We start from the raw sequence: 18384 nt of genomic DNA on the forward strand, positions 1-18384 counted from the left end.
TCCTCTTCTTTAGAATGACTGTTCAGAACATACAGGGATGGCAATAAGACTCATTTTGCAAAGCAGTTTCACCTTTAAAGTTATAAGTGTAAAAAGTTGATGATTTTTCTTTTCATTGGATGTTAACAATGCAAAGAAAAATGCTAGGTACATTATTTAAAGAGTTGTAGCAACATGTATAACGCTATATTTTTCAGAACTCTGCTACTTACTCTTTAAATCACCATGGTGGCCTCAGTAGAGCTCTCAGACAGCAGTTCTTGTACTGTGCAGGGAGGGACACAGAAAAACCAGTCCAGTTGTATTTTACTGATGATCTGTAAGACGAAGCTCCCAAAAACTGTTTGAAAGTAGGGGTGTAGCGATTCACTGTGTATTGATGAATTGTGATCATTTCGTTACATGATATACTGAGGTAAATGAGTTGATTAAGAATCTGCGTTGTTCAAGCCAGCCGGTGGGGCGGTGGAAATGTGATGATGTGGGGAGGAATCTCCTTTAACACAAGAACGCCTTTGGTGCAGATTGAGGGCAACCTTACTGCTCAGTGATACATTGATGAAGTCCGTGAGGCAACAGTTTTTCTGTTCCTGTAAGCCAATCTGGACGTGTTGGTTTTCCAGCAGGACAATGCAAGACCACACAGTGCTAGGAATACAATTGCACGACTTCAAGAAAACAATGTCGTGGCCAGCTTTATCTCCTGACCCGAGTCCAATAGAACATCTGTGGGACCAAATCGCCAGTGCCATCCACAGGAGACAACCACAACCAGCCAACCAGCTGCACAGGAAGAGTGGCGGAACATCCCACAGCAGTCTATCCAGAGGCTGATCAGGTCTATGTGTCAACTCTGCCAGGATTGTGTTAATGCTCAGGGAGGTCATACCCGATACTAACTTTGTAATGTTTTCATTTTGACAGTGTGTCACGTTTCGTACTGAAAACGTATCATGAATCTTTGATCTGTATTTTGTTCACACTTTCTGTGATTTCTGATATCTATGTTTAAAACATTTGATTAAATCCATCAGACCGGAGTGTTGCTCTTTCATTGTGCATCAGCATATATTGTATCATAATAGAGGCATGAGCAAGACCAAAAGCACAATAACGTGATGTATAGATGGGATGAATACATATTCTCTATATCTCGGTACATTTGTGTCTTACAACAAAATAGTCCATCATTAAATGATCATTTGATCTTATTGTGCATCATACAAGTAGCCAATCAGGAAAATGGTATCATGACATTAGTGAACCGTTACACCCCTAGTTTACATACAACACATTTTTCTTTGCCCTGGGCTATCGTAAAAACAATGAGATTGGCAAATACACACTGTGTTTTTTCAAACCTGCATGCAGTTTTCAGTCCAGTTAAAAAGATCACAAGTTGCTACTTCTAGAGATCCTAATAGCTGTTGCATGCACAGACATGTAAATCACAACTTTCTTTTAAAAATATAATCCTTTCTCTGACCCTGCAAAGCAGTGCTTACTAAACTCCTCAGCATATAATCCTAGTTAGGAACTATCAGTTGAAAATGTAACACAATAAATACATACATTTTGATTGCTATTAACAAGTTCAACATTTTGATTTTATTTTTTCTTAGATAAAACTAAATTCTGAAACAGAAATACATCAAATTAAAAACATATATGATACAGTATCAAACAGTACTACATATGCTATTAAAATACAGTGCTTTTAGGATTACATTTAACCGCAAGGTATGACTGATATTCTTCATATTACCTGGACGTTATTTAGCTAGCTTGTGTGTGAGTGTGTGTGTGTGACTATGGTTGTGTGTGTGTGTGTGTGTGTGTGTGTGACTATGCTTGTGTGGATTTTGTTGGTACATGGTAAGTGTTGTGGGTTTCAGCTATCCAGGACATTACGTTAGTATTTATTATGTAATACAATAGAAAATAATTTTTTTGCTTTAAATTGGCTACTTTTATCTAATTTCATTTATTTTAATTCATATACTGCTCGTTGTCTATACCATTCTTAATCATATATTGTCTTTATTATCATAACTGATATCACTGATAGTCATTGAAATTGGGGATTTAATCTTACATCTCTGTCAGTAAATATGGGAAACCTCTGGACATAATAATTTACTAACTGAAGTGGCAGCAAAGCTTTTGGAGGCTAGCTTTAACTCTGTAGTGCCCAGGTCATCTTCCTCCTAAACAACCATTGTTTAATGCAGCACCAGGGCCAAAAGGAGAGAAAGAAAAGACAGGAAGACAGGAAGAAACAGGAAAGACAGACACAGACAAAGGAAGAAAGAAAAAACACCTATTTCAGGTACCCAGGCAACTGATGATCTATTGTAACCAAGACTTTGGAAGCTAAATGTACAGTTTCTCTGCTTAAAAAAGACAAGCATGTATTGACAGGTGACTTAGGAAGTCATACATTACTGAAACAATATTTTTGCTTAATATGAACACACAGTGAATGACAATGATTTTGAAAAAGCGTTCTACAGTAAAACAATATGCATCACCAAACCTGTTATTGCAATGGTGAGGAGAGCCTCATCTTTCACTTGTGACAGCCTACTTCACATGTCACTTAGTTTTTCTCTTTCATCAGGTTATTATTTGATTTGATTGTGTCTGAGCAGTGCTGTTTGTGTTCATAGAAACCCTCTGTCTTCCCTGATTAGCCCTCTCCTTTTCAAAGACCCGAATTGACTCCACCGACACGTCAACCCTGAACTTGCAGGTGAATCCATAAACACTGCTTCATCAGACCTCATTGTGGAGTTTCAGGCTTCATCAGACCTCATTGTGGAGTTTCAGGCTTCATCAGACCTCATTGTGGAGTTTCAGGCTTCATCGGACCTCATTGTGGAGTTTCAGGCTCAGTAGTCAAAATAAGCATCACCTGGAAATAATAATGAAATATTTCAATCAGCAGGATACAGATCAATAGTAATCCCTGCTGTGGCAATGTGCTCCGCCCCTGTGTGCGTTTCTATGTTGTAATTTTGCGTGTGCTGTGTTAATGTTGGTGTATAGGCATTGGTACATGGGATATAAACGGGTCTGTGTTTCATGTGTGTTTAAAAATGTATAATTGTATTTAAGCACGAGGATTGCACATCACTGCACGTGCATTTAAAGTATTTAATATGTGAGCACGAGGTTGCACATAATTAATTCACGTGCTGGGATTCAAGTGAATAATTAATTAGTAATTGAATCCCAGCACAGCAGTATATATAGGTGCACGTTTGACTCACTCGGGGTTGTGTGTTCGGTGAGTGGAGAACGGGTGTGGAGAGGAGAAAGGAAAAGAAACAAAGATAATAATAATAATAAGAAGAAGAAGTATTATTTCACTCACCGTGTTTGTTTGTCTGTTCGTGCACTGTTTACTGCTTTATCGTTTTGTTCATCTATTTATTTTGTGTCCTGTGTTTTCTGTTTAAAACCTTTTTTATTTTATAATAAACCGGCGCAAGCAAGCGCTTTCATCATTTCATTTCATCTGTCTGTGTTATTCATTTCCTGGTTCTGACGTCACCACTCAGCCAGCCGTGTGACACACTGTCAGTGGTGTATAATCCCTGCTGTATCACCGTCAGTGGTGTGCATAACTACATAATCCCTCAAAAAGGTATATCAGATCCAAACAAACATTCTCACATCATCTTTTTATTTGCACACAACTGTTATGTTATCTGATGTATATCAGGAAAGGGTCATGCATTTCTGACATCCATAACATCCACACCCAGTTCTCACATCACATATCTTGAAAGCCATATCTGCAGATGCTCAGAATCAATGCAGAGCTCAGTATTGTAATTGTAATATTTCAGTTTCCTGAATACCATTGCTTGGGGTTCCAAATACCGTAATTATCAGATATAGCCGCACACCAGTGTAAAACACTCTCTGATGCATTCCACACACTTTTTGTCATTCCTGTAATGAGTCTGTTGTATTACAGGCTGCTATGGATAACACGCACTGTTTTATCAACCCTGGTATCGGTTCTTAACACTGCATACTTCACACAGTAACTAGCAGTGTACAGTCAGCTACTAACTCTGCCTTAGTGCAAGAAAAAGCAGTTCAAAATCTGAAACATTAATGTGACTTCTGCTTGAATGTATTTGGTTTATTTATTTTATTATTATTTAGTATTTTATGAAAAATACAAATCTGGTTAGATGGAGTTTTGTACTGTTTTTTTTGTAATCGTATTTGGAAAAGGGCTAACACATTTCTACAGTACTGTGTTGATATGTTGCAGAATTCAAAACACAAGCTCGTTGAATTTCACAATTAAAATAAAAATATGCGCTGTTCTGAAATATTTTTTGTAAAGTATTACAAAACTTCATTATTTCCTTTTGTTTTAAAGATCGGCCAATGTATTGGATTTTACATTAAGATGAGGTTATGTAATCAAAACACTATACATTGTGAAATTCAGAACAAGGAGCTGTAACTCTTATAGTATAGGAATTGAAACTGAATTTACGAGCTGCTGTGTCTAAAATGATCTACTCCTCGGGAGGGGGTGGAAGGGGTATTTATTAATGTATGGAAATGAGTCGAGCAAAGATTTGTGTGTTTGGGAGAATAAAATATAGTGCACGTGTTTCTTCTTTATAAATGAATCCAATACGTGAGAATAATAGCCAGAAATTTAGAATGAATGCCAGTGGAATACTTTAGGAAGAACTGCGTTTTCCATCGGAGTGGATGGAAGTTTGTGGACCTCGTTGTAAAGTGTTAGAGCGCGCGTGGCTGCTCACCTCGTGGTTCTCCCCTCTGACACCCGCTGCTGTCACAGCCCCCAGGGGGGCCCATCTCTCCTGGTGTCCCCACGGCCCCCTTCAGCCCCGGGGCTCCTGGCTGCCCAGGCACTCCCTCTGGCCCCCTCGGCCCCACCTTCATTTCCCCTGGAGGACCTGCACACGGAAAGACAAAACAGGGGCTTGAACAGGAGCCTGATTGAACAACACAGGGGCTTGAACAGGAGCCTGATTGGACAACACAGGGGCTTGAACAGGAGCCTGATTGGACAACACAGGGGCTTGAACAGGAGCCTGATTGGACAACACAGGGGCTTGAACAGGAGCCTGATTGAACAACACAGGGGCTTGAACAGGAGCCTAATTGAACAGCACAGGGGCTTGAACAGGAGCCTGACTGAACAGGAACCTGATTGAACATCACAGGGGCTTGAACAGGAGCCTGATTGGACAACACAGGGGCTTGAACAGGAGCCTAATTTGGACAACACATGGGCTTGAACAGGAGCCTGATTGGACAACACAGGAGCTTGAACAGGAGCCTGATTGAACAGGAGCCTGATCGAACAGGAGCCTGATTGAACAGGAGCCTGATTGAACAACACAGGGGCTTGAACAGGCTGCAACATCTACTAATATCCAGAGAATTCCTGTGGGTGATTTCAGGGGTAATTATTTTAAAAGGGACACTTTATATCATCTACATTTTACCTACAGTTAATTTTTTACCTGTTTAATATCCTATTATGCATGTTCTGTATGGTTTCCGTTGGCTGTTTCTGCTCAGATCACTATTTGCCATTAAGAACGTGTGCTTCCATCAATGCTGGTTCGGTTCCTAATAGCTGATTGATCTCACTTTGTCAAGTCGGGTCTTATAGGATCCCAGTGATTCAGCCTCATGGTTAGGTAACCCATTCCCTACCCTTCTGAAAGTGAGGTTTGTGCTGTGTACTGAAACTAGCATTGTACGCTGAAACCCATACAACAATGATTAGCTTACCCACCTCATTACCCCACAATCAGCCCTAGGTGTCTTTTCAAAAGCAACGTTGGTTGGAATAGCAGGCACAGTAAATAATGATCATACAATAGACAATCTTAGGAAAATATAGATGACATCCCTTTAAATTAAACCCATAAAACAGTGGAAAGATGTCCGTGATAGAGATGGTTCACAATATTAAGAGGATTACCTGGTGGCCCTGGTGGCCCCCCGGGCCCTTGCACGTTGGGCCCTTGAGTTCCTTTCTCACCGACTGGCCCTGGTCTTCCTGTTAAAACAAATACACCAAAAGTGTATAAGACACAGTTCTCTGGAGATTTGAGTCAGGCTTGGCTTTGGAAATTCAGTTTGTTTGACTTCTGCATTTGTAATTGACATTAACAATGTACTTTGCTAAATCTGAAATATACAGTATTCTTAATTGGTAAAAATAAATACTATGAACATTAGTCCCTCATTCATATGAGGAAATATAAGAAGCATTGATCGGAGAAAGAGAAGTTATGAAATGTGTGATACGACCGGTAATTATGCAACCTGCCCATGTCAACATTAAAACAGCAAGAGTTTAGGATGATGGTGCAAAAGCCAATTAAGGAAAGGCTCACTGTCACACACTATTTATATTTCATGTTAACATTACTACAGGTTTACTACATACTCAAAGAGATTTTAATACTGTATATACAAGTTACAGATGAGATAATCATGTTTTTGCAAACATATTTTTGGAGGTGATCGCTCATGGACCTTTGAGCTCTCTCTCCAACCAAATAATCAGAGTGTGGACAAGCCCATCTGTGTTTAGTGGCAGTACAGGCTGAATATATTACATACCACTAGCTAGTAAAACTAGGATGGACAGAGTTGTTTTGTAGCTAACATAATTCAATTACATAAGGTTACATTCAGCCTCTGGAGGATGGCCAGCCCTGCAGATGTCCATTTGAGCTCACTAGGTGCCTGACCAGTAGAGTCCGCTGTAGCATGATGAGGAGAAACAGTCCCAGCCGGTTTTGCCTCCCTAACGTGTGGAAGCACCACAGCCAACGCGATGCTCCCTCCACATTCCCATCGAAGATGGGCGACTTCGCTAACCTGCGCTACTCTGACTGTATGACTCCCCCTGCACACAATGCATCCATCCCTTTACCAGGCTGTATGACTCCCTGGGCACACCAAACGCCCGTGCCTTTATCAGGTGAACCATTCAGGGACCCCTCTGAAGGCTCTGATCTTAAACTCATACTTCCCCCCCACTCCATCCAACTATCGTGGCTCCAACATAGTCAGAACCATGTAGTAAACCAATAGAGAAATTGGTGCCAAAATGGCAGGGCAAAACTTAAAGGATATTTGGAAACTGATGCCATTCCGGCGCAAAGGGAGTCAGCCTCCTGCAGTACACTATAGAGCAGGCAGAGCCAGCTTGGCAGGTACAGGGATTCAGTTCCACAGCCCAGTCCGTGTGCTCACCTCGCTCTCCCGGGTATGCAGGCTTGCCGGGGTCTCCTGCTGCCCCAGCTCTCCCCGGAGCCCCCCTCCTTCCTTTGGGGCCGGTGGGTCCCGGGATGCCTGGCTCCCCTATAGGCCCCACCTCCTCCTTCAGTGGGGCCGGGTTCTGCATTTCATGAAGGAGGGAGTCAAACTTCATCACGTGCGCTGCAATCACAAATATTTCATGTTAGATTTTGAAATGTCATAGTTTTCAATTTGTCAGTTTTGGTATATGGAAAACTACAAAGTGGTATGTAATTCAATATGTTAACGTAACATTATTCAGCAGGTTTCATTTGATTTTATGAAGCAACATTTGTAGATTCTATAGGGTGATGCAAAGCATTTGGCCATAGCTGTACAAGCACATACAAAGATTAAGATTATACAATTTATATATATATATATATATATATATATATATATATATATATATATATATATATATATACATACAGACATGCTCAAATTTGTTGGTACCCCTCCACAAAAAACGAATAATGCACAATTTTCTCTGAAATAACTTGAAACTGACAAAAGTAATTGGCATCCACCATTGTTTATTCCATATTTAATAGAAATCAGACTTTGCTTTTGATTTTTTATTCAACATAATATTGTAAATAAGAAAACAAATGAAAATGGCATGGACAAAAATGATGGGACCGCTAACCTAATATTTTGTTGCACAACCTTTAGAGGCAATCACTGCAATCAAATGTTTTCTGTAGCTCTCAATGAGACTTCTGCACCTGTTAACAGGTAGTTTGGCCCACTCTTCCTGAGCAAACTGCTCCAGCTGTCTCAGGTTTCTGCAAGTTTCAGCTCTTTCCATAGATGTTCGATAGGATTCAGATCAGGACTCATAGAAGGCCACTTCAGAATAGTCCAATGTTTTGTTCTTATCCATTCTTGGGTGCTTTTAGCTGTGTGTTTTGGGTCATTATCCTGTTGGAGGACCCATGACCTGCGACTAAGACAGAGCTTTCTGACACTGGGCAGTAGGTTTCGCTCCAGAATGCCTTGATAGTCTTGAGATTTCATTGTGCCCTGCACAGATTCAAGGCACCCTGTGCCAGGCGCAGCAAAGCAGCCCCAAAACATAACCGAGCCTCCTCCATGTTTCACTGTAGGTATGGTGTTCTTTTCTTTGAAAGCTTCATTTTTTCGTCTGTGAACATAGAGCTGACGTGACTTGCCAAAAAGCTCCAGTTTTGACTCATCTGTCCAAAGGACATTCTCCCAGAAGGATTGTGGCTTGTCAATATGCATTTTAGCAAATTCCAGTCTGGCTTTTTTATGTTTTTCTTTCAAGTGGAGTCCTCCTGGGTCTTCTTCCATGGAGCCCACTTTCGCTCAAAAAGCAACGGATGGTGCGATCAGAAAGTGACATACCTTTACCTTGGATTCAGCTTGTATCTCTTTGGCAGTTATCCTTGGTTCTTTTTCTACCATTCGCACTATCCTTCTGTTCACTCTGGGGTCGATTTTCCTCTTGCGGCCGCGCCCAGGGAGGTTGGCTACAGTTCCATGGACCTTAAACTTCTTAATAATATTTGCAACTGTTGTCACAGGAACATCAAGCTGCTTGGAGATGGTCTTGTAGCCTTTACCTTTACCATGCTTGTCTATTATTTTCTTTCTGATCTCCTCAGACAACTCTCTCCTTTGCTTTCTCTGGTCCATGTTCAGTGTGGTGCACACAATGATACCAAACAGCACAGTGACTACTTTTCTCCATTTAAATAGGCTGAATGACTGATTACAAGATTGTGTGATGATAAACATGTGCGATACTAATTAAAGAAACTAATTAGTTTGAAATATCACTATAATCCAATTATTTATTATCTTTTCTAAGGGGTACTGTCACAAAGACGGCCAGAGTGGGTTGCGTCAGACCAGAAAGGATTTCAAACACAGAGACGGTGGTTGTGATGAGATGAGTGCAATGGCTGCACTCAGCGTTTAATAACAAAATAAAAGGTTTAAACAACGGAATACAAAACAGGACACGGCACTTGACGCCAAAATAAACAGACAGACAAAACGACTGACACTTAACAAACGGTGCACGGAGACAAACAAACACGGTGAGAACAAACACTTATATTTACGATCTTTCACTTTTAATTACTCCTCTCTCTCTCACCCGTTCTCCTCTTCCGAACACCCAACCCTGAGTGCAAGAAATGTGCGTCTATATATACTATTGTGCTGGGATTCAATTACTAATTAATTATTCACTTGAATCCCAGCACGTGAATTAATTCTGTGCAACCCCGTGCTCACATATTACATTTAACCAGCACGTGAAGTGATTTGTGCTCTCCTCGTGCCGAAATACAAATCTACACTTTTTAAATACACGTGAAACACAGACCCGTTTATATCCCGTGTACCAATGACTATACACCAACATTTACACACGCAACATACAACACATAACACACAATTGCACACAGGGGCGGGGCACATTGCCACAGGTACCAACAAATGTGTCCAGGCCATTTTAGAATATTTTTGTAGAATAAGCAATAATTCATCTCTTTTCACAGCTTCTTTGCTTTATTCTATGAAATACCAAAGGCATGCAAGTATACATGATAAAAATAGCTTTTAATTTCATCACTTTTCAGGAGGAATGAAGCATTATTTCAATGAGCTGTAAGGGTACCAACAAATTTGAGCATGTCTGTATATATATATATATATATTGCATATATATATATATATATATATGTATATATATATATATATATGTATATATATATATATATATATATATATATATATATATATATATATATATATATGCAATTTATGTGTATATTTGCTCTATTTGAAATGCTAGTGTTCGAGGTTGGATAAATGAAAAACTTACTATGGACAAGTTGTTCACAGGACTGGGTTACAAGTTGATAAATGGTAGCTAAGGATTGCGGTTCACCCTGTAAATCAGAAAAACACTGACTTACTAATACTACAGTACATACAAGCACTTAAGATAAGCTAACTGCAGTAAAAACAATTCCAATCATTGAAGTGTAACAATCACAGGTCCCAAGTTTCAACAACTGGAGATTATTTTGAAATTTACATTTCGAATCAATAAAAGAAAAAGAAAACAAGAACATTGCTTCATTTACAATGATATCATTTGCAACTTGAAATAAGATCCCATCAATAAATGCAGTGTACCTACAATCATATGCAGAGAATGACAAACTACATCACCAAACAGTGATCTTACACAGAAGTTTGGTTTTGTGGGTTGTACAATGACTGTCGCAGGTCTGCAGGTTTGAATGTCAATTTGGGCGGTCTGGTAACAAACTTGTGCACTAACATTAGAACTGCACACTGCAGCCTGGGCTTTTCAGCAGTGTTTCTTGCATGAAGAATATTTCAGAATAAATAAATAGCAGCTAGGATGTTGTTTAAACTGCTGTTAAAACTGAAGCCCACAGAAAAACCCTGAATGGTACCAAATTCTATGCGAAGGGAGTTGTGAATAAAACATACACCGACCTTTTCTCCTCGCTCTCCTTTGTGACCAGGGAGCCCCTGTAACACAGCACACCATTAATATTGCTCAACGGTACATCAAAGGTGAGTTTAAGCAACTTGATAAGTAGTGAGGCTTATCAAATCAAATGGATTTCTCTAGATAGTAGTTTGATGAATAACAAAACTCATGGTATTGTTTGAAAGGAGTCCAAATCGTTATTTATCTTTCCATGGGAGGCTGTGTGGTCCAGTGGTTAAAGAAATGGGCTTGTAACCAGGAGGTCCCAGGTTCAAATCCCACCTCAGCCACTGACTCATTGTGTGACCCTGAGCAAGTCACTTAACCTCCTTGTGCTCCGTCTTTCGGGTAAGACGTAGTTGTAAGTGACTCTGCAGCTGATGCATAGTTCACACACCCTAGTCTCTGTAAGTTGCCTTGGATAAAGGCGTCTGCTAAATAAACAAAAATACATAAAAATACGTAATGCACAAAAGAACATTGCATGGATAAGGTGTCAAATTTCCCTGGGCACCCACAAGATGGCTCCCTTTTCAGTAGGCCCTCACTATCAGCTGCTGTATTTCAGTCAGTAAACAGACAAGGATCTTTAAGATGGGAACTTTGCCTACAAGTGATGGCCAAAAATGAAATATTTTACATGGTTTCACCTTTAATAGAACTACCACAGGGTATACCTGCACATCTATTGTCACATTCCAGTTTTACGCTGTGCACTTTTAAGGTATTTTTTGTTCTACTTTGCAATCATTTTTGAATGAGAGCTCCATCTTTAAATAACTTTCTTTAGCATGATGAGATGTGATAAATATTAAAAGATGTTTACAGAGAGCTTTCACCTTAAATTAAATTGAGGCAAAAGTAGAGGTTGATCAAATCAAGCCAACTGACCAAATGTTTCTGCTAATGCCCTACCTAATGTACTGAGAAACACTGGCCACTGAATCAGCAAGGTATTACTATGCTTTGTTATTGCTCGCATGATATGGTAGTGCTTTCTGAATTGCTAACTAAATGGGGAGTAATGTTTTAGCATTGTTCAATATTACACAATTCCTGAATGTAGCTGTTTTTTTTTGGTCTCATTGCGTGAGTAAAAACCGTAATCAAGATACAGTTTGGGTTTGCTGCAGTGAGTGTACATGTTTACAATAGAACTGTAAACCTGAAAGCCGTCAGCAGAATGACTCAGCGCCTGGACTTCAGTCATACATGTCAAACTAGTTTGTCAGCGTCTTTCTAGATAATACACTTACTATGGGTCCAACTGGGCCTGGCGGTCCTCTGTCCCCTCCTCCACCTGGGGACCCTGGCATTCCTTGAAATCCCTAAACCACACAGTGTAGAAAGAGTCACACACACAGCATGGATCCACTAGGACAAAGCAGTCGTGTATTAAGCCTCCCTTATGTCTGCAGGTCATCAATTTGTAAGCTTTTAGGAGTGATGGGGAGGGCAGTATATTAAAGTTGAGGACTGACTACACAGAGATCTGATAGCTCAGATGTCACCTGATCATTTAAACAACATAGTAAAGTATTTCTGTAACCCAGGACTGGGTTCAGTGTCTAACCCTGTATAACCCAACAGAACTACAGCAGCTTGAAAACAGCATGCAGCATTACAATGTACTGTTCTATAGCACTGCCATTAAATGCTGGTTATGTTCAACAGAATCGTTTTACTCAGATTTCATGGCCGACATTTCATTTATTTACCTATAAAAACAGGTACACTATATATCACTTACCAACACAAATGGTGTTTTTCACAGACACAGGCACTAATCTGGGATCACCTCATGTTAGCTTGGGTAAGACAGTGGGTGTTAATCATGGGCCGTGAATGCAGCTGTACAGTACAGTACAGTAGTAACACAACCTACCCTTGGTCCTGAGGGCCCCCCAGGGCCCGCCACACCTTCCACTCCTCGGATCCCCTGAAACAATAAGAATTGCACCTCAGTGTGACAGTCAGGGCTAGAGACTGAACACAAAACAGCAGCCTGAGATGCAACTACTTCACTGAAATGAAGAAAAGCATGTTTTCAGAGTCTCCGGTTCTGAATTTGCATGTTTCTGAGCACTGCAGGTTAATTTCCTGACATTGCTGAAACAGAACACAGCAAGGTGGTTGAGAATGACTGACTGAGACAAAATAATGCAGCAATTGGACAGATCAAGAAATACTATAACTAACAATTAAAGGAAATAAATGATTCAGTAATGTGTTGCTTCTTAAAAAGCTCTGTTTTTAAGAATGTGCAAAGCAGGTTTTCCGAGCCTGTTAGGTTGTTTAAAAACAATTTCATAGTGGTTTTAAACAGTTAACATGAATCAATGGCTCTCTCGAAATGTATCTTGGAACTTCAAAAGCATTCCATCTTGCCTTTGGGCCTGGTAATCCGTCTCTTCCTTTAGGCCCTGGAGGGCCGGGGGGACCCTAAAAAAGAAAGAACAAAAAGAGAATAATACTAAAACCAGGTCCGAATCGTATATCATTTAGAGTGGACCCTGTAGCTGTAGCTGTAATAATTCTTATTTAACTATATGTTATAAAACAGATTGTAAGATACAAGCTGTGTTCTACCCCCTCAGTGCTAACAAGACCTGACCTCTCGTGGGTGGATATCATCTTGGATCACACTGACCCTATATGATATTCTATATATACTTCACTCAGTGATCAATATAAACAGGAACCCATTTGAGACACACAAATACCATTGCTGAGATTATGATGATAGAATAAAGCTGAGGGAATACAAAGCTATTTTTCAGTTTGGTTCCAGGAGACCGGGAGACCTAGTTTGAGGCAACTCTGCTGTATCAAACCTCAAGTCTCCCCTGGTGTGCCATGCAGTGGCGTGAAACCTAGTCTACTAAAACCAAGTTCCAAGCCTCAAAGTGGCTTTGTGTTCCCTCAGCTTAAGTAGATACATTGCTCAATATTACAATAACACAAATAATTTACGAAGAACCTGAAACAGTTTATCCATTATGTTTTATGAATGACAGCCATGTACTGTCACACTAAATTCGATATATTTCAGTGTAGCGTGTACATACTGCACAGGTGCCTCCAGAGTTTGTATCGCACACAGTCAGCACTGTGATATACATGACTGAGAACATGACTGAATGAAGGAAGGAGCACACAAAGCCAGGTAAGAACTATTTGGATACCAGTCAAAACCACAGGAATCAAATGACTAAGTCGGTAAAGGATATACCTCATATTTCTCAGGTGCAATTAACAGACTATAAATACACAAAGCCGGTTTCATCCCAGAAGAACAATGGAAACTTGTGTTTTGCTTCTGAAAATGTTCAGCTGTTAACCCCCTACTGTCCTGAGTGGGTATACAAACACAATGAGAAGAAATGCCGCATGGAACCAATGGGGGATCCCTTCCATCCACTGGGGCAGAGTGTTGCTGGGCGGGGACAGATTAATGGTGACACTCTGGTGTACTAGCTGCTGAGAAGCCTTCCATTCTCTGGGATGGAATAATTCATCCAGGTTAGCTTGAATTAGGACAGCAGGAGAGGGAATATTAAAACATATTACAGCTGTTGGAAATGCTGAAGTGTTAGCTACACACTGCAAATCAATTCAAATTAAAATATACTGCCAGTAGCACTGAGAGTTTGTGCGGATTCATGCGTGGAAATTATTAGAACGTTCTGAAGTGCTTTAGGGTGTGGTGTAGCTGTTATTTTGTTATTCTTAAGATCAGCCCCTCTCTAAAGGAATGTGGTACGTACAATGAAAGCACAGTGGCTTTATTGTTTGAAATACAGCTTGAAGCTAGGAGTGCCCTCCAAGCTACAGTATGCAACTGTATTGCAGGCCACCTGTATTGTTGGGGTTGATCTATGCATTAAAAAGGGATTACTATCTATAGCTAAAGGGACTAACACGCTTTATGCATTTAAAGGAATAAATATCTCTAGAAAAAGGGACTGCATGTCCCTCTCAGGGGGGAAATTCATTGTCTTTTATAAGGAATGTCAGTTGTAACTTGGGTGCTGTGCACACAGAGGGTCCTCTGGACAGCATGATAGGATCAGAAACTGGACGCTGAGCCAAATGACCACCGAGTGTTCTGGAACTGACATAACTAAGGTTGTAAATCTCGCTAAGAGAACACTTTTATATGATATTTACAGTATACTGTGAGGGAGAAGCCCTGCACTCTTTTGTGATAAGCAGTTGGGTATATATGCTAGGGGTTTCACAGTCTTTGTTTGAGACGTCTTTCACCACAGAGATTCTACATGTTAAATCTGAGGGCCTCTCCTGGACTTTCGCTTTGTAAGTTTGTTTAACAGCATGTGGTTTGACCCTACCCTGTGTGTGCTGTTCTCTGTTCCAAGAACCTACATTATACAGTATGAGCACAGCAATAAGATACAGGACCTCAGACCATACACTTGTCGATCTAGGATATCTACCACAATCATTTGGTCATTCCTAGACTTGTTTGATTTTTGAGTCTATGTTGCTCAAAAATAGAAAGCTCCTTGGTTTAGGGGAGTGAGGGACGGAGCAGTTCAGTCTCCATGCCTCAAGCCTGCCCTGGACTGGAAGGAGCACCCTTTCTCTTAGGGGGGTGAGGGAGGGAGCAGTTCAGTCTCCATGCCTCAAGCATGCCCTGGACTGGAAGGAGCACCCTTTCTCTTAGGGGAGTGAGGGAGGGAGCAGTTCAGTCTCCATGCCTCAAGCCTGCCCTGGACTGGAAGGAGCACCCTTTCTCTTAGGGGAGTGAGGGAGGGAGCAGTTCAGTCTCCATGCCTCAAGCCTGCCCTGGACTGGAAGGAGCACCCTTTCTCTTAGGGTGGTGAGGGAGGGAGCAGTTCAGTCTCTATTCCCACCCAATCCTCAGCTTCTCTTTCGGAGACCACCAGATTTGAGACGCATTTCCCACATTCCTTCTTGAACATAATTATAGTCTCTTGGGACTGTAAAATAAGGGAGCCTCATAGCCTTGAAAAGCCATGACCTCGATTGCTGTTACCTGCAGTCCTGGTTTACCACTGTCTCCTTTTTCTCCTTTCTTCCCAGGAGGGCCCTATGAAATAAAAATAAATAATGTAGACCAGTATTGTGGATTCACTGGCAACCAAACACCAGCTCAACCCTATCAATTTTATCAAGTACTGAAGGAGAGTTTTTTTATCACATTGTACCCCCTTTTGGCTGAATGAGGGGTCTGGCCACTCTCACCATACCTCCCAGTAGAGAGATAGTCACCTCAGGCCCCCGGACAGCCATTCCACTTGGCCCCTGGGACCCCAGTGGACCTCCCCTTCCATCGGGCCCCGGCTTCCCTGGAGGTCCGGGCTCTCCCTGGGGAACAAAGTGGTGCCATTTTAAAGTGTAGTATTGAACTTTTTCAGAACTGTTTTATTTCTATTAACGTAAAATAAAGCACAAACTTATAATGCTAAAAAATTATCTTTCACTTTAAAAACTGAACATGTCCATCCCTGAAAACACATAAATACCACAAGTTACACAGAAGACAGAATAATAAATATGGGGTACCCATGCTAACTTTTAAGAGTCATGTCATTTTATGAACCAAAAAAACCTTGTTTCTTTAGTTTACTATCCCTTGGCAAAACAAGGGTTATAGAAATGTTAGTCACATATAGTATCTTTTTTAATGTTAAAATAAGCTTTCTTTCTTTTATTTTAGGAAAAAGACATTGAGACTTTCCTTGAGAAATGAGTCTATTCTTAATAGTAATGCCAGGTCATTAACTACCATGAATCAAGGGGATTGTTACAATTATTAACCAAACACAACTTCATTTTAAACACTCATTCATTGTTAGCCACTTCTGGCATTGTTAAGGGAACCATTTCTTTCTGCGAAGCTCTGTGACATTTTATTTTTCATCATTGTCTACGGAAAAATGATTTATGAAAATTGTGCTAATCCCAGTCAAACACATTAAAACTACAACAATTACACAGAAAAAAACAGCAGTTCTGTGTGGTATTATCTTTCCAGAGCTGTCTACAGTGTTGAAAGAGCTGAAGCAGGTATTCTTAGTCATTAAGAAATCCAATCTATACAAGTATTTTAACCTTACATTTGAATCAGTGACAGATCAATAAAGCAGTGCTCCAGTAGTGGGGTGCTTTTGTTGTTTCATTCTCTATCCAACTTCCTCCTGCAAGAGGTTCCAAATCAAGGGCTCTTTGTGCTGAATCACAGCACTGCTGAGCAGCCACGGATTAGAGGAAATTAAAAAAAAAAATTAAAAAAAAACGACTTTTCCAAGAAACAAGCATTACTATATTGAACTTGATGTCAGTCATGCTCAGATAAAAATGTAGAAACTGTGAAGTCTGTGTACCTCTGTTCAGCCAGGGTGGTCTTTTGGGAGTGTTACAGAACCCCCTGAGGTTTACAAGACACACTTAACGTTAACGTTCCAGATTAGCTTGTATTTACTTCATGCTAATATTGGACTCGGCTTTCCCCCAGATAAAATGAGATAGCAGTGATGGGGACCCAAGATGTAGCTTTGCTGTAATATATGAGCCTTCAGCACTTTTCCTCCAGGTAATGTGGATTTCCTATTGTTGATGGCTGTAATGCTGGCTCCAGGGATCAACCAAAGTGTGGCCTCCTTAGCGCCTCAGCATGGCAGCCGTGTGGAATGAGCTGGGTGGAGCACCCAACTCAGCCCAGTTTACTTTCCATCGCCACCCATTCCTTTACATTGATGTTAACTTCATCCATCACCTCTTTTGAGGTCCCCAATCCTTAACCAGAGCCAGCTGCTTCTCTCAGCCTCCTCGGGTAGAGCCTTTACTATATACCGCGATTCTTGTCCACGGAATCCAATATCTCTGAGAAGCCAGGTCATGAATTGATGCAGGCTACTGTTGTATTCATGGTGGTCACGTCATCCATGTATGCTCTAAGTGGTGACAGCCGCATGCCAGAAGCCAGGCGTTCTCTTCCCACTACCCATTTCGAGGCACTAATAATGACTTCCATTGCCATGGTGAAGGCCAGTGGAGAAACGGTGCAACCTGCCATGGTTCCAACTTCAAGAAATTGCCAAGCAGTGTCAAACTCTGGAGAACTGCAAGTACCTGAAGTAGGCTTTCACTAACAATGTTATGGGACCGGATACGCTGAAGAACTCAAATGCAGCCCTAAGGAGCTTATGTGACACTGAACCATATGCATTAGCTAAATCCAGGGATTCTACATGGAGGTTCTTCTGCTGCTAGATCATACTCACATGCTCCAAGCATCCCGGAATGCCTGGGGTATATATCTTTCTTCATAATCCCAACTTTTGTGATATTTGTATTCACACACGTCATGAGTCGTATAGCTATACATTTCCTTACATTTTACTCGAGGGCGTTCACCAGGAGGGAGAGGATTTCTCTCATGAGCATTGCAGTGTGTCCACTTCATGGTCCCTCCTGCAACAATGCTGGTGTTCTGACAGAAATGAGTGGTGGATTGAGGGAACGGAAAAGCAGCATTGATGCAGAAGGGAGCATGGTCTGGATAC

General features: G+C 40.9%; 1 protein-coding gene across 3 annotated transcripts in view; it reads right to left on the reverse strand.

Moving 5' to 3' along the window:
• Positions 1-1585: 1585 nt before the first annotated feature.
• The window catches only part of LOC117403590 (collagen alpha-1(XIV) chain-like), a 60921-nt gene continuing 44122 nt past the window's right edge, over positions 1586-18384 (reverse strand). For all 3 annotated transcript variants that reach the window (XM_058991187.1, XM_058991186.1, XM_058991185.1), the window contains exons 32-42: positions 16088-16183; positions 15852-15905; positions 13220-13273; positions 12717-12770; positions 12088-12159; positions 10834-10869; positions 10187-10253; positions 7282-7467; positions 5996-6073; positions 4800-4955; positions 1586-2914 (exon numbers count right to left, since the gene is read on the reverse strand). In XM_058991187.1, the coding sequence (XP_058847170.1) occupies positions 2892-2914; positions 4800-4955; positions 5996-6073; positions 7282-7467; positions 10187-10253; positions 10834-10869; positions 12088-12159; positions 12717-12770; positions 13220-13273; positions 15852-15905; positions 16088-16183 (876 nt within the window). In that variant the 3' untranslated portion in view covers positions 1586-2891. The remainder of the gene's footprint in view (positions 2915-4799; positions 4956-5995; positions 6074-7281; positions 7468-10186; positions 10254-10833; positions 10870-12087; positions 12160-12716; positions 12771-13219; positions 13274-15851; positions 15906-16087; positions 16184-18384) is intronic.

The sequence above is a fragment of the Acipenser ruthenus genome, chromosome 18 (assembly GCF_902713425.1).
Source record: "Acipenser ruthenus chromosome 18, fAciRut3.2 maternal haplotype, whole genome shotgun sequence".
Lineage (NCBI taxonomy): Eukaryota > Metazoa > Chordata > Actinopteri > Acipenseriformes > Acipenseridae > Acipenser > Acipenser ruthenus.